General features: G+C 40.0%; 1 protein-coding gene across 6 annotated transcripts in view; it reads left to right on the forward strand.

The window, feature by feature from the left end:
• The window catches only part of ELMO1 (engulfment and cell motility 1), a 318734-nt gene that overhangs the window by 70869 nt on the left and 232155 nt on the right, over nucleotides 1-15710 (forward strand). For all 6 annotated transcript variants that reach the window (XM_071804820.1, XM_065831560.2, XM_065831559.2 and 3 more), the window contains 2 exons: nucleotides 4340-4390; nucleotides 14719-14888. In XM_071804820.1, the coding sequence (XP_071660921.1) occupies nucleotides 4340-4390; nucleotides 14719-14888 (221 nt within the window). The remainder of the gene's footprint in view (nucleotides 1-4339; nucleotides 4391-14718; nucleotides 14889-15710) is intronic.

Here is a 15710-nt window from a genome sequence, read left to right on the forward strand (position 1 = left end):
ATACATGGCAACATAAACTTTAATTTTGCTTGATAGCTTTTCCGAAGTACCTCTCCAGCAAAGCTCTCAATGAATGGCTTGACTGTTTTGATAGGATTTTTTGAAAGCAAATTCACATACCTTCATCCCTCTCCATGGCTTGGTGGACTCTCTTAATGCTTGAGACCTGCTTTTTAAAAGCAAGTCTATGCAAGTCTCCTGCATGTATTTTGGTCAAAGTAGACTATGGCACAGTAAAGGCAGAGCTTTGAGAAGGAACAGAATCTGATGGCAGATAATGTAGGTTCATGTTGCTCCAGCTGATGGAGCTGGAAGCCAGAGGACCCCAAGACATGAACACATGGCAAACAGTCCAGGTGTTCTCTGCTTCCTGCATGTGTTTTGTTGTTTGTGTGTTTTCATGATAGTAGTTTTCTCTCTGATGGAAAACTCAAGCTTGGGAAGTGTCATGGAGCAGCATGATACTTGGAAATACTACCTACTTGATTAGAATAAAATAATCTCGTGAGTATAGACTCTTGCTAGATAATAATATTGCAAATGGGACTTATTTGTATCCATAATATAACTACTGTCTTAGTCCTAGATGACATTTATAACCGATCTATTTTCTTATGACGGAGTTTTTTTAGAGGCATTTTGGATAGTGCTGTTTCACTGGTTCCCTCACTGCCTATGAATAAGCCTTCTTAATATGGATTAAGAGCATGAACAGTATCAACAGACCTGATGTGCACTTGAGAAAGAGATCAGAAATGCCTTGGAGGAAGTTTTTGGTAGCGGTGTGCCCTGTCCTGAATAGCAGTGGTGCCTAACAGTACAATTGCCAAAGCTGGGCTACTTTGGTGGAAAGACATTCTGTTATCCTGGAAAAGAAATCCACAGGATGCTGTCCCTAATGCTAAGCAGATTAACTGTGTGTAAATGCTGCAATTGAAATTAACTGGCATGCTGACTACTGCATCACACGGTTAATGTAGGAAATCCTCTTGGCTTAATTGTACACTTACACGCTGTTTCCTGGTAGGCGCTTAAGTCATTATTTAGAATGGATAAACAAAATTGGATTTTTGATTGGGGAGCAGTTAACTCTTTTCAAGTTTTGGCTAGCTTGCTGTGTTAGAAACTTGATGCTTTGAAAACTTTCAGGGAGAAGGCATGGGCAATTTTCCTTAAGCCTTTGTCTAGAGCAAGACTTGAAGACTCTCTCTATCTCTTGTGATAGCAATGATTGAATTTACAGTATAGGTCAAACTTACGTGTTTTGCTCTAAGCCAGGCATGATAAAAAGTCTTTTGGGCTTTGTGTGCTGTGGACTCTGACAAATGTTGCAGCTTTGAGTCTGAAAGTTTTGGTATTTCTGACTCAGCTTGATAAATAAACAACCCCCAAATAGAACTTCCAGCAATGCTTTTATGTACTCTCTGTGTTCTTTTTCCTCGGCTATTTTATATATAACCTGCTGACATATGGTCACTCTGAAGAATAGTGTTTCTCTTATTTATCCATATGTGGTGTCTGAACTTCAAACAGGTGATCAGCTTCCCTTTTCCCACTTGTTTTTAAATTCCTCTGACTATAGAGAAATAGTGTATTTCTAACAAGATATTTTTCACTTGTTAGATTGATTGTAGATTAAATCTATGCAATCTAAGTGTCCTTATATAATCAGAGGTTTATTTTTAACCTGGATGCCTGACACTGTAGAGAGCATAACAGGTTAAGCCCAACTTTTTATGACAAAACTACTGTAACTGAACAAATTGTAGAGCATGGTTGCGGCCTGAAGCAACTGCAAAATAATGTAATTCAGGCTGTGGCTGACAGCTTGCTGCTCCCAAAAAGGGAAGGTATAACTCCTCCTCATGCTTCTGCTTTTCTCTTTCCTCTCACCCTTCCCTGCTCCCAAAGATGTGGTTCCACCATCTTCCCTGAGTTAGCACTGCTGCTCAACCCTTGCAGGCTTTGTTTCTGTTTATTAACCTGACAGAAAATTCTCTTTCTTGCCAGAGCTGCTTTCTGCCAGGTTAGTGGGATCGCGATTGACTCCTCAAATAGGTCTGTGAGGTAGGAAAGGGTGCACTGCGGCAGGAGGGTGATGAGGGACCCCCCCCTAGCAGTAGTGCGCTGCTGTTCAGCCAGCGCCTTGAACCTCCTGAGGCCACAGTGTAGCCTTCTCACACAGAGCCTGGTACCTTGTGTTTGCAATGGACTAGGAGTGTTTGCAGAGATGCTTATTGTGGCCCAGATGAAGTGACTTAACTTGTTAAACCACAAACTAATTTGTACACATGATTTGGTAGTTTGTGTTAATTAGAACAGGAATCGTGAGAAACCCCAAGCTTAAAGTTATGCTGCTGAAAAAATAAGCCTGTTTGTGTGCTTTAACTTGTATTTAAGAACAGTCTACATACTTAGCTCCAATATTTTCATAAGGGTATCAGTGAGCTTTCACTTCTGAATGTGCTTGGTACAGTTCAAGTTACTTAAATGTTGTCTGATTCCCTGTTTTAATATTGTTGCTTGCTACCTTTCGAGTAAAGATGATGTAGCCATGGGTGTATGTGTGCACACATGTACTCTGGCCTAATGCAGCTGAGGTCCAGTGTCTTAGCCTAAGCTTTTGATGGAGCTAGATTTAACCTATGATGACTGTCAATCCTAAAGAAATTACTTTTCTTCAGTTCCACAAATCCAGGAGTTGGTAACAGTTTAAGCCACCACAACTGTTTGCAAAGTGAGTTTGTTTCAACACTTATTTAAATTAAACCACACAAACGCGCTATTACCACTTCATACAGATTCCTTAGACATGATGAGACGTAGCTGAGTCTGGTGCTGTTTTACTACGAGAGGAGAAAATCTGGCACTTTGTTAGTGCTGTGGCAAGTCACCCTGTACTTAGCTGCTTGCCCTTTTTTGCCCCTCTCTTAAGTATAGTCTGGTGGCCTCCCTAGGGCTGTCGTGGCAGGACAAGACTCCTAAGGGCTGAGACGAGTTAGCCGCATATGTAAGCAAAGATGCTGTAAAAAAAGCTTCTCCCTTGTACCCCCTGTGTTGTCTGGCACTTAAATTATTTCAGCTAGAGTGAAAAAGTGTTAGTGGGTGGAGGATGATCTTGCATATAGCTAGAACCAATCCCACAGAGCACTTGGGTGCTGAGAAAGAGACAATGTACTAGAGTTCTATTTTGGGACTACTTGACCTGGTTTCAGGCAAGATTTATCCTGTTTTTAGCATTTTGGATTTGAGATGTATCTGGTTGGAAGCAGGAAGGATGACATTAAATTGGGAAAAAATGCCTGAGAAGAAATACACTTTCATTTATTTGGCTAAACACCAGCCTGCAGAAAGCCTGCAATGTGATCTTGAGCACAAAATTAGCTCTTATCTCTCAAACTGTTAGGGATTCCTCTGATTCCTTTGGTGAATTGGGGTAATGGCGGGTGAAGAAGCTATTGAACCATGAACGAAGTTGTGACTGCATTGCGCTGTGCACAGTCAGTACCTGTTGTGATGTTCATTGTGCTGGGTACTGTATTCTCCTAACCTGTGGTAAATACGAGGTAGCTTGCTGAAAGAGGAACAGGCTCCCCTATGCTTATTGCAGGGAAAGACCATGCACATTGGCACTGACTGCAAGTTGTGAGGATACTAAAAGCGTACACCACAGGCTGTGCTATGGCAACTTTTTCATCTACCCGTAGCTTTAGTTTAATTGAACACGGTATGTGAACTTAAATAAAATGTTTAAGGCCACCTCTTTCTGCCAGCTGGGTAAGGAGAATGACTTATGACATGTTCGAACTTTACTTACCACTGATTGCGATGCTTTTTTTACTTTGAGGGAGGATGCAGAGTTGTGGTGGCAGAGCTCAGTGGGTTGGTTCCAGTGGTTTAAGTCAGCATGTTCTTGTTATAGAAAAGGGAGAGCCAGTGGGATAATTTTTAAATCATGCAGATGTTTAATGACAGGTTTCAGCAAACTTACAAACTCCTCAACTATGTAGCACAATACCAGAGCCAGACACCATGAACAGTATATTTCAAATAAATATTTGGAAGTTGCCAGTGGAAGCTAAACATTGAAAAACATGAAGTCATTCTTGAAAGGGTTCAAATTTGTTAAATACCATGTGAACAGCCATCTAATTTTTGAAGCTCATATTAATATGCCTCGGTGGGGAAAATGCTGATAGCTGTTAGCTTATGTATGAAAGAGGGAAGCTTTTGCATGCAGGCAGGAAATTACTGTTGCTGGTTTATTGTGGCGGTTCTGCTCAATGCATGTTTCATCTTCTTATGTGAGTCTTAAACCTTCTGTATTTTTCTTTTTCAGAATCGTAATGAAATAAAAAATGGAGCGATCCTTCGGTTAACAACATCTCCAGTGAGTTACTGTTCTGTTCTCAAAGTGAAGATCTAATTAGTAAATAATTGTGAACCAGTGTATGTATTTTTAAGTTTTAGCACCACTGTATCCCACAGTTCTGCTGCAAAGGAGGATGATGGTGTGGTCACAAGATGACTATACATGGTGTTCTCTCTTTTTTTGAGTTATAGTGGCAGGGGTGGTATTTCTGAGTGACACTGGGTGGTAGGGTTGGCACAAATGGGTGGGTTTTGTCTCTCACTTCTCTCTCACTGGGAACAGCTTTTGTGTCCAAGATATCTCTGTTGCCCTGATGGTGTTGTAGCCTCACTCAAGTGCTCCTTTTCTGCTCCAGAGCACAGAGCTAAGAGGAAAGGCTGGGAGTTGAATGACAGAGAGCTCTGCTGGGCAGTTCAGGTCAGAGCTTTCCTGCTCTCTGAATTTCTATTGAGTTAGCAGCAACTGAGATTTTATGGTTTTCATTTTAATTTTTTTTTTCAACACCACCTCCTCGCCAACTCCTCAAAAAGCACGGCAGAGTTGCTGTGTAATGGCCTGTTTTCCTGCTGAGTTGAGCAGTACTGTTGCCACATGCTGAAAGCCACTATTAATCCCAGAAGATGTATGTCTAGGACAGCAGCAATCCTATTTCTTTGCTGACAAATGTAGTGTGTCATTAAAATTGTTTACCTCTTCATGGTGGTGTTCCAGCTTCTGCAGATTCATAACATTCTTATGGCCAAACTCTGCCACCCCCTACTGCAGCTCACTTGAACAGGCAAGACCGAGCTGTGGTGGTTTAACTTTTGGCTTCTGTTGAACCTGTTAAGAGTGGGGTCAGTTACTGCCATAAAACGTGAAAGCTTCTATCGAGAAGCCACACAGATATTATTGATAGGTTTTTCGATGGATCACTTTTCAGCTAGTAGGGTCAGGCTCAAAGTAAACAAACAGAAGTATATGTTGTTACTAACTTCCCAGGTTCTCCAGGCATCATGTGTGTTTCCACTCCTCTCCACCCTACATAACCAGATGATGACTTATATTGCACTTGGTGACCGAATTTGTACACAGGTTTGTGTATAATTGGAAGTTGAAGAAGCCAATGTGGAAACATATACATGACTCAATTTTTTTAATAAGTGGCTGCAATATTAATCTACAGGAGTGTACCTTTTCAACAGAAAGCGCTTCTAAGCAGCTTCCAGCTGGGCAAAGGCAAGAGATTTCTGTTATCCTTTATCATCTTTTTCAGTGTTTGCTATATACAGAGCTTTACAGTCATAAGAATAAACAACAGTTTAAGACCATGGCTCTGTCAGAGCCTATGTGACTCCAGAGTCTCTTGCCATATGTCACCAGAACAGCCTTGTATGTGGGGAAACCACTTGCTGGTGGAGTAAACCCCATTTGGTGAAACTTCCTCAGAAACAGACAGCCCAGCACCAGCTCTTCCTAACCTTTGGGACTTCTTAATAACAAATATCCAGTCCACTGAAAAAGGGCTATCTACTGGCCAGACTTAGGATCTCACGAAATCAAAACAACATCTGTGGTTCATCAAGAACCGATGTGGTCTGAACACACTGCATCATTCTTTTGTGTAACCACAGCATGGAGTGACAACATGAGATGACTCGTGGAATCCTTCTCCGTCTCAAAATCCACAACCAGTTGCACCATGCAGAACTGAAGAGAGGCTGTGCTGCAGCTGATGTGTGGAAATGGCTGTGTGCCTGTCTTCATGGTCACTAGTGCAATTGGAAACATGACCTACAAATACAAAAGACAACTTTTGGATTTATAATACTTTCTGCTAATACCTATGGGCAGGAAGGTGAGGCTTCCCATAAGACTCTGTTCTGCTTGTTCCTGTTCTTTGGGAATTTGCCTTAGGGTCAGTCAGCCATGATAGAGGTCCTTCAGATGCTGAGGTATGACCTGTTACATACCAAGTTGTAGACCACACTGGCATGGGCCTGTGGTTATGAGTGACTCAGCCATCCTGTTATAAGAAAAAAGTCCAGTCTACTTTCTAGCCATCAGTATTGGTATATACCATTGCTTGTTTGCAGGTTTTCTGAAGTTTTTATAAAGTTTTTGTTAACTTTTCCCCAGAATCAGGGAGGTGGCTTGGAAGGAGGTTTCAAAGGGCTAGGTTGATTTTTGTCAGATTAGAGCGTATTTGTATTCTTAAAATAGACATAAAATGAAGTTCTGTGTGTTCCCACCCTACAATGGTGTCTTTGATTTTAAGGTACTGTCAAAGTGGTCATCATAAAGGTACCTAAAATAGATAAATTAAAGGCTTCCAAGCTGTGGTTTTTAGACTAGTGACCCACACATCACTTGCCATTTACCCTGAAAAGCTAACAGGCCATCTGTTTCCATTTTTCCCCTGACATTCTGTATGAGAGTAACAGTAGCTGGAGAAGATAATGTGAAGAACAGACTGCATGATATACTCCTGCAAAATGGGAAAGATGCTGTCCTAGCTGCTGGGTGGGAAATGTTTTTTTCATCCTGTGAAAATATTAAGATTCTTAAATTTTTACCTGCTTTTCATCTGTCTTACATCAGCATAAAGTTGAAACTACCTCCTTCTTCCCCCAGAAAAAATGGCATCTTACCAAAAATGCTTTTTTAAGAGGTGGAAAAAATAGAAAAGAAGGAGAGGAAGATTAGGAGAAATTAAGAGGATCCACATGTGGATAATGCAATGTCCATATAGTTCCAGAGAGGCTTGAGCTGCCTACTTCCTGGCCTTTGTCAGAAAAAATAAGTCTCAAACTTCACAAGTCTTTTGAACAAACTTTTTGCCTTGGAAACTTGAGAGGAATCATTTTGACCAGTTCTGAAGGCTGCATGCTTTTCTAGTTCTTAATTTTTTGTGCAACTGATTACCATAACAGCCAGTAGTCTGGCTATACCCATTCACAGTTGCATGCCGTGAGTCATTGAAAATTGAGTGAAAAGGATGAGATACGATCTTTTCGAGTTCTGTTGTCATTAACCTTAAATTGTGTATTGCTCATGTACCCAGAGCAGGTACTGTTAAAGATTAAAAGTAGGGAGAGGAAAAAAGGTATTTTTATCTAGGAGTAGTAAAACAGCGGTTTTGGGTTGGATTTTAAAATTAAAATTTGAAGTCTTACTCCCCAAATCTGAATGTTAAATAATTTCTCCCCATATGGGGATCTCTTTCTGAAAATGATTGCTAATGTTGCAAGGACAAAACTGCAGTTATGGTGTGCTGCTAAATCCATTATAAATGCTTGCATTTGGAGATTTTAAATGTCTTTGAGTGAAAACTTTGTAAACACCAGTCGCTAGGTCTGGTGGGAATTTGAACTGCCTCTTTGTTTCCATAGGTCTGTTTGCTAAGTTTGTGCCACTCTCTGAAAGGCTGTTTTTTTCTAAACAATGCTATTTTTTTTCCTCTATAAACCACTCGCCACACAGACACTCTGTTTCCTAGGTAACTTGAGTACAGATTAAATTTCTTTCGTATTATCTTTGTTCCTATATCATCTTTCTTATTTATTTTTAACCTGTCGTATCATTTTTCTTAACAATTCTTCGTGCTGTTGTGTGTTTTTGCAGTTTTCCATGACCTGTTTTCCCCCTTTGCCCATTTGCATTTCTGAAGGAACTCATCAAAAGTTTCTTATGCAACATTTCTTTGAATTTGAACATATGTGGCAGTTGAAATGCCAGATTGCTATTGTCTTTTTTGTGATAGCCATATTCCAGTGAACGGTGGGTAGGTGTATAAATGAGCTGTAATCGCTCCTGAGTGTGAGACTGTTCCAAAAGGACAGTTGTGTCCTGCGATGCAGCAAGCGGGGTCCAACCTTTCAGTGTGTGCAGCTGCAGGATTCCTTTGATTGGATCCTGCAAGTCATTGTTCAAATGGCTAATCATTTTGAAAGGATGGGAACATTAAACTGAAGGAACTGCCCTATTTATTTATTTAATCATTTTCAAAGAGAGCAGATTATTTGAGCACTCAGTATTTATTTGAAGGTAGCTTCTCAGGCACTTAAGTAATGTGGGTTGCTCATGAGCTATGTGCCCTAAAACTTGAGTCAATGGGTAGCCTTTTCTAATGTGGTATTTATGGTGCCTGAACATTTGCTCTTGTGCGTGATCAGATATTGGTTGAGTTCTCAAACCTCTAAGTTGTTTGTAGGCTGATGTATTAGCATTTCTAGCATGAGCGATCATGTAAATAGGTGTGTTCATTAATAGTCATAATAGTGTTTTCCCTGAATGCTTTTACAGAAGTAAGCAACCTGTTTTTTTTTTTATTTATGTGATCTACACAGACAAGGAAGTATAGAGTTTTCTTAACCTATTTCTACTTACGAACCTGAATCCTTAGTCTTTGAGTAACAGTTTGGGGATCTAGTATATAATCTTTGATCTGCAATTGCTTTAATATGTGCTCAACTGACTTAATGTTCTTGAAGTTCAGTAAATGCACAAATATTTACAGGTCCAGTCTATGATTGTGATTATATTTATCATGTAACGGTGAATTAGTTATTATTGAACCCTATATCAGGAGCACTGACCATGGAAGTCAATGAGCCACTTTTGTATTTGTCTGCTCATAATACAAGAGAAAGATTTGGGAAGTGGAGCTGGTTGTTGTCTTTACAGAAAAAGATCTAATCTCATGTTTTTAGATTTCCAAAGGCGTATTTTGAATAGTAAGCAAAAAGGGTTGTTTCAAATGCAGCAAGAGAAAAAATTGCTTCTCAAACATTCATAAGTGGCTACTGATTGCATAAACATATTTTAGGCATATTTATATAATACATATGGTTATGCATCTATAATGCATTTATCATTGATTTAGTACGTGACTCTGGACATGACCATTTCCCTGTTCCTCTGTTTCCGCCTCCTTAATTGTGTATGATGATAGCACAGGGCTACTCTGTGCATTACATTTGTACAGGGCTTTAGATGTGGAAATTGCGCTTGAATATTAATGTAAAAATGCTAACAATAACGTCTTTACTAATTAAAATGGAATCTCATTGCTTACCTGGCGTCAGAGGCTATTCAGCCTTACTGGGTCTGTTGAATCTTGTTGGTGTATAATGGTGATTATGTAATGTATCCACTCCTCCATTGCTTTCTGACATTTATGCAGTTTTAGGTGAAGTGGCAGTAATAAGCCAGGAAAAGGTGGCAGTTTAAACCACCATGGTGTTTCAACAGTGAGCGATTTAAAGTAAAACATAGAAATGCACCTGTTTGGTTAGTGCAAAATTGTATTTGGTAGCTACTTGTGGTCTGTATGCCCTCTTTTTAGCAGAAAGTTGAATAATGTGATTAACTCATCTACAGGGAAGACCAAAATACTTTCATTTTATTATATTTGCTTTTTGTAAAGGATAAAGAAGAAAACTGATTACATAATCTCAGTGAGGGTGACAGAGCACTGGAACAGGCTGCCCAGGGGGGTTGTGGAGTCTCCTTCCCTGGAGACATTCAAAGCCCACCTGGACACCTTCCTGTGCGACCTCACCTAGGCGTTCCTGCTCCAGCAGGGGGATTGGACTAGATGATCTTTTGAGGTCCCTTCCAGTCCCAAACATACTGTGATACTGTGATAATGGTAAACCAGCAATTTAAATCAATGGTCCGAATTTCTTCAATAGCCCATTAATGTTTGATAGTGGTTGCATCTGGAATTTGTGTCCTTCCTCCTGCCCTGGCTCTCTGTATTTTGTATTCTATACAGAAACCCTGCGTATGTCTGAGTAATAGGTTGCATTCAAAGTTTGCACAAAGTGGCAAAGAAATAGTAATTTCATCAGTAGAATCCCTTGTTAGGATGATCTTGGGATTCCTAACCTCCAAATGGCTATTTGAGTCTCTAAGCAAGTCACATCTTGGATTGAGGTCATTAGTTTTCTTTTTAAGCTGACAATCTCATCAAGCGGCTCCTTTTAAGCACTGCTGCTCCCTGAGGTCAACCTTTCTGACTGTCCTTGGAGCAAGTCATTTAAGACTAGATGTGCAACTTATGCCTCTTGACAGCCTTTTGAAATGCTGGGGCTTCAACCACACAGGTTTTACAAGCCTCCTGTCTTCCTTCCCTTCTAAACAGGAGAGCAGTTAATGCTGTCTTTCATTTTCTTGAACAGCCGTGTTTCTGTTAATTCCATCATAACGGTTCTCAGTTGGGCAGATTTTATATATTTATTTATTCTTACCTGAATGATATTTCAATAAAAGCAGAGACATGGCAGCTAGCTCTACTGTTGCTTTAATGAGCTATGCTCTCTGTCCATCCACTGATGGATTGTAAGTCATTAAAATAGCTCCCTGGTAAGCACTCGGAGCATATTTCATCTGGGTTTCATTTTTTAATGCAATCATAAATGAGCTGTACATTCCATAAGCACGTATGAGTGCTATGGCAACAAGAACTAGGAGGCTTGTGAGAATTGCATGGTATTCACTGAAGCAATATTTTCACCCATCAGGCACTTGTGATGACAACAGCCAGCATTACTTTTGGCCATGTTTCCAGTGAGACATGTACCAGCTCTCCTGCTGAGACAAGTATTTGTTCACCCCTTTAATCAAGGTCGGCTCTGACATTATCAATTCTTTTTGTTTCCAATAGTGAGAGCAAGGTTTATTGGATGCAGTGTTTTGCAAAACTTGGTTAATGTAGGAAAAGTACAACTCTGTAGAAACTTTGCTGATGGGGCATAAGCATTGACGTGGTCAGATAAAGCCTATGATTTTGGTAAGCTCTCTTTTATGTGCTTAAAATAGGACCGAACCACTTCTGTGTCAGAGAGACATTGCCGTATAGACTTTTGTGCTCTGTAGAGAGGCCCAAGCTGTCTCTGATCTAAGATTAGATTTCGGTTTTAGTGCAGTGAATTTCAAAGCTCTCACTGACTTCAGAGGAAATAGCATTAATGTATCTCTGTCGATAGGCTGGTCCTGCTCATGCAGGACCTGTTCTGCAGTGTAGGTGAGCTGTTAATGCATGTCCCTGTACTGGTGTTTTGGTGAGAGGCAGGGTTAGCTCTCTCCATGCTTAGTATTGATTCATGTGCGATGGAAGTCCAACTGGGATGGCAGCAACAGTTCACCAGCCCCAGTTTTTTTATGCTGAGGGCAGGAATCCCTCCTCAAGAGGAAGGATCACAGAATGTTCAGGGTTGGAAGGGACCTCTGGAGGTCATCTAGTCTAACACACCTGCTAAAGCAGGTACACCTAGAGTAGATTGCACATGAATGTGTCCAGGCAGGTTTTGAATGTCTCCAGAGAAGGAGACTCCACAATCTCTCTGGTCAGCCTGTTCCAGTGCTCTGGTACCCTTGAAGTAGGTTTAGAAGTTTCTCCTCCTATTCAGATGGAACCTCCTATGCTTCAGTCTGTGCCCATTGCCCCTCATCCTATTGTTGGGCACCACTGAAAGGAGTCTGGTCCCATCTGCTTGACACCCACCCTTGAGATATTTCTAAACATTGGTGAGATCCCCTCTCAGCCTTCTCTTCTCCAGGTTGAACAGACCCAGCTCTCTCAGTCTCTCCTCATAAGAAAGGTGCTCTAGGCCCCTAATCATCTTTGTAGTCCATCCTGCTTGACTCCCTCCAGTAGGTTCCTTATCCTTCTTAAACTGGGGAGCACAGAACTGGACACAGTACTACAGATGCAGCCTCACCAGGGCAGAGTAGAGGGAAATGAACTTGTTCATTAATAATCTGTTGTTAATGTGTATGAAGATGAGGTGTTGTTTACACAGCAGGTGTAGATGTGATGTGAAGGGATTTGGAGGTGGATGTTCTCCTGGCTGGCTGTACTTAGATGTTCTTTCTTGCTTGCTACTGTGCTACGTGGGCCGTTATAGTCCCTATCTGTTCGGCCACAGATCTGCTGCTCGAGTTCTGCCCACTCAGACTTACTGGTTGAACAGCTCAGGAAAGCTGCTTAGTCACACCAAACCAGGTCTTTTGTATATCTTTCCTATTTATTTCATTTTCACTGGGTACAGAAGACTTCAGAGAACCCACCTTTCATGGAAAGCTGGAAGAACTGTATCTTTCAGCTGGCAGATAGTAGGGGTGGTAAATGCCCAGAAACACAGCAGGTGAAAGAAGATGTGCACAAATTTTAATAAGGTTAAGGTTAAATGTGAGCAACCATTTCCAAAGTCAGGGCAATGCAGCTGCCATGGGGGTATTGAAGATTTTCCAAAGTGTTTCTTTTCTGAGGTGGGCAGGAATTCAGAGGTTACTTCTTTTCTGTGAAAGACTAATGTTTTGAGGATGTTTGCACCTCTGAATCTTCCTGACTTGTTATAGTGGGGAGTCTAGATTAGAAACAGCTCAATGAAGGAAGTTATTTGGTGAGGTAGGAGTTGGCTGTTGAAGTTCAAGTTCATGTAATAATAGTGGTTGCTCTGGATTTTTGTAGCTTGTTATACAAGAGTACTTGAGCAGAAGTTCCTTTACCTACTTTGATGAAGGGAAAGGGTTGGAGGAAGTATTCTGTGGTTATCCTGGAAGCTGGAAGTTGGCGTAATCTATTTTTATTTCTTCCATAGGCTTTGGCAAATGATTTAGTCTACCAGCTACTTAAATTTGAGAGAATATTATTTTAGTACTATTTGGACAGACATTGCCATTACAGAAGTACAGTACAAGCCATTGTTTCCCCATTACAGCTCAAAACAGTTGATGAAGTAGGTAACTTATGGTGGCAGAAAGACCTTTTGGATGACAGATTCTGCCTTTTTATAGATAATGTAACTGCTATGGATGCAGCAGCCAATACTTAAAGCATAGAAAAACTCAGGACTAAAGATATTGTTTCTTTTCAGTGCCATCTTAATGGAAGATGTTAACCAGCATCATGCTACCTAGAAGATACTTCCTCCCGGTAGATGCTCCTCACTGCATAGATTCTGTCCAAAAACTGATTAGAGACTGTACATTAATTTTTCCTTATAAAAAAATGGAAGTAACAAAGCTTGCTAAACTCTGAGGCTGTTGGGACATTTCAGTTATTAATGTTTGTGAAGCAAAGTTATGTTGACAGGAAGCTGTATCTGGAACAACACAGCGGTGTTTTTTGTGTTCCCTTTTTAAATTTTCACTTGCACTAAAAATGTCCACTATGTCAGGATCTTGATCTGCAGAGATGACCATCTTCTGTGAAGGGTACATTCATTACTTGAACGGAAAAGGAATTGTCTCTCAGCACAGCCTTTTCTTATATTTTTCTTCTCCAGCTGAGAAAGAATAAGCATAATCTCAGAGAAAATAACTCTCAGCAGAATTTACCATTAATTTGGTTTCCTAATGACACATAGCTTCTCATTCACCTTTTATTCGGTGCAGGTAAGAAGTGAATTTTAGGAAATTGAATTTTGCAAGTATCTGTATATAGTGAGGAGGATTATTTTTCTAAGAAAAGTATTGGCTAGCGAGCTATTAACTGAAGCTTTAGGGTATTATGTTTAGGTAAGTGAGAGCATCAAATTGAAAACGTGAGATGTATTTTAACATATTTGTACTGCTAAAGAGCAAGACAATTTAATATGCATTGTTTAAATATCCCTTTAGCTTTTTATGATCAATGTTCATTTTGGATTTCACTGTCTCATCCTGCATTTGAAGCATTAATGGGAAGAATAGCCTAATATATGTGGATGTTGAACTTGCTTTAAGATATATGAGTGATAATATCATAGTATTATGTGGGAAGTAATTATTCCTGTGCTCCTTGTAAGAAAGTGTGTGAGTTTTTGAATTGATTGTGAACAAAAGGAAGAGGGGGAGGAAGGAGCAGAAGACCTGAAGTTGGCCTCTACTGATATAACCCAAACAGGACAGTATATGGTACTCGCTGTTAAAGGTCATAAGAAGTGCATAAACTGAGTAAGCGTTGACAGGGAAAAAAAGTGCTACCATGATTACACTGAGATTGTCTGAAGCAATTCGTTTTGGTTTTGTTTCTACTTTTATTGATATGACACATAAGCTCTTTAAGCCCAAGGCAGTCTTTTATAATGCTTACGTTTTGCCTGAGACAATGGGATGTCTATCCATTGCTCATCTTATGTTTCTGCAACAATCAAAATAATTATAGGTAATAATGGACAAATACATGAGTAATATACTTTTACAAAAGTAATAGTATGTGAGCTGATGAATAATTTCTAAGCATGCAAGTGTTAGGTATCATTAATATTAAACATGGCCATTGTTGCTCCGTGCACTAATGCTTTATTCATTATTGCCATTGTAACAAAAGTTTGTTGTTGTTGTTGCTTTTGTTTTCTATGTTTTGTTTCTCTTAGGCTCAAAATGCACAGCAGCTCCATGAGAGGATCCAGTCTTCTAGTATGGATGCGAAGTTAGAAGCACTGAAAGACTTGGCCAACTACTCACGGGATGTTACGTTTGCCCAAGAATTTATAAACCTAGATGGTATTTCCCTCCTAACACAAATGGTTGAAAGCGGCACAGAGTAAGTATTCTGCTTAAACTCTGATGTCCCTCCCATATGGGCTGCTTTCGTGCTCTCTGAGTACCTGAAGTATTTCTGTGTACAACTTGTAAGATTTATATAAAATAAAACATCTGAAGAGTTTGGGGCTGCTAGGACAGCATATCTGTTATCAGTAAGATTATATATTTTAAGTTTCCCGTAACAACGGGCTGGTGAGGATTGGAGGTGAGCAAAGTGGGAAGACACAAGTACCCTCTGTGCCATAAAGTTCTGGGGAGAATGTGGTCCTAGTTTCTTCTCTGCTCATTGAAATTTAGATAAATCATTGATAGTCTATTTCAAGGCTGATAATTAAGTGCTGTCATCTGAAAGCTGTGTGAGGATGTGTGGAGCAAAACCTAGTGCTTGCTTTATTTCCATTTTTATTGTTTTAATTCTGGCTGGGGTTCTTCAAATGCCAGTAGCTTTTTGAAATGAAAATGAAAGCTGACTTCTGAAAATACATTTATTTTTTACCAGAACATCTAACAGTTTTCACTATTGGTGATATTCAGGACCATAGTCCCGAATAAGTGTTTATTGGTGTAATGTGGAGGGTGCTACAGAAAAGTAGCAACTGGGTTGTTGAACTATTAAATTAGGTTCTAACAGTTACTATTTCAAGCAGGCTTTTGCTTTCAAGTAAAAGTTTTAGTACTTTCCATGAAGAAATTGACAATCCCCGCACCCTTTCCTGAGAGAAAGAAAGTAGATTTCTTATTCATTGGGGATCTTCAGTCTGGTGGACCAGACTTCAGAAGTCGATTGAAATCCATCCAAATTCCCTTTCAAAATGTTCTC

The sequence above is a fragment of the Patagioenas fasciata genome, chromosome 2 (genome assembly GCF_037038585.1).
Source record: "Patagioenas fasciata isolate bPatFas1 chromosome 2, bPatFas1.hap1, whole genome shotgun sequence".
Taxonomy (NCBI): Eukaryota; Metazoa; Chordata; class Aves; order Columbiformes; family Columbidae; genus Patagioenas; species Patagioenas fasciata.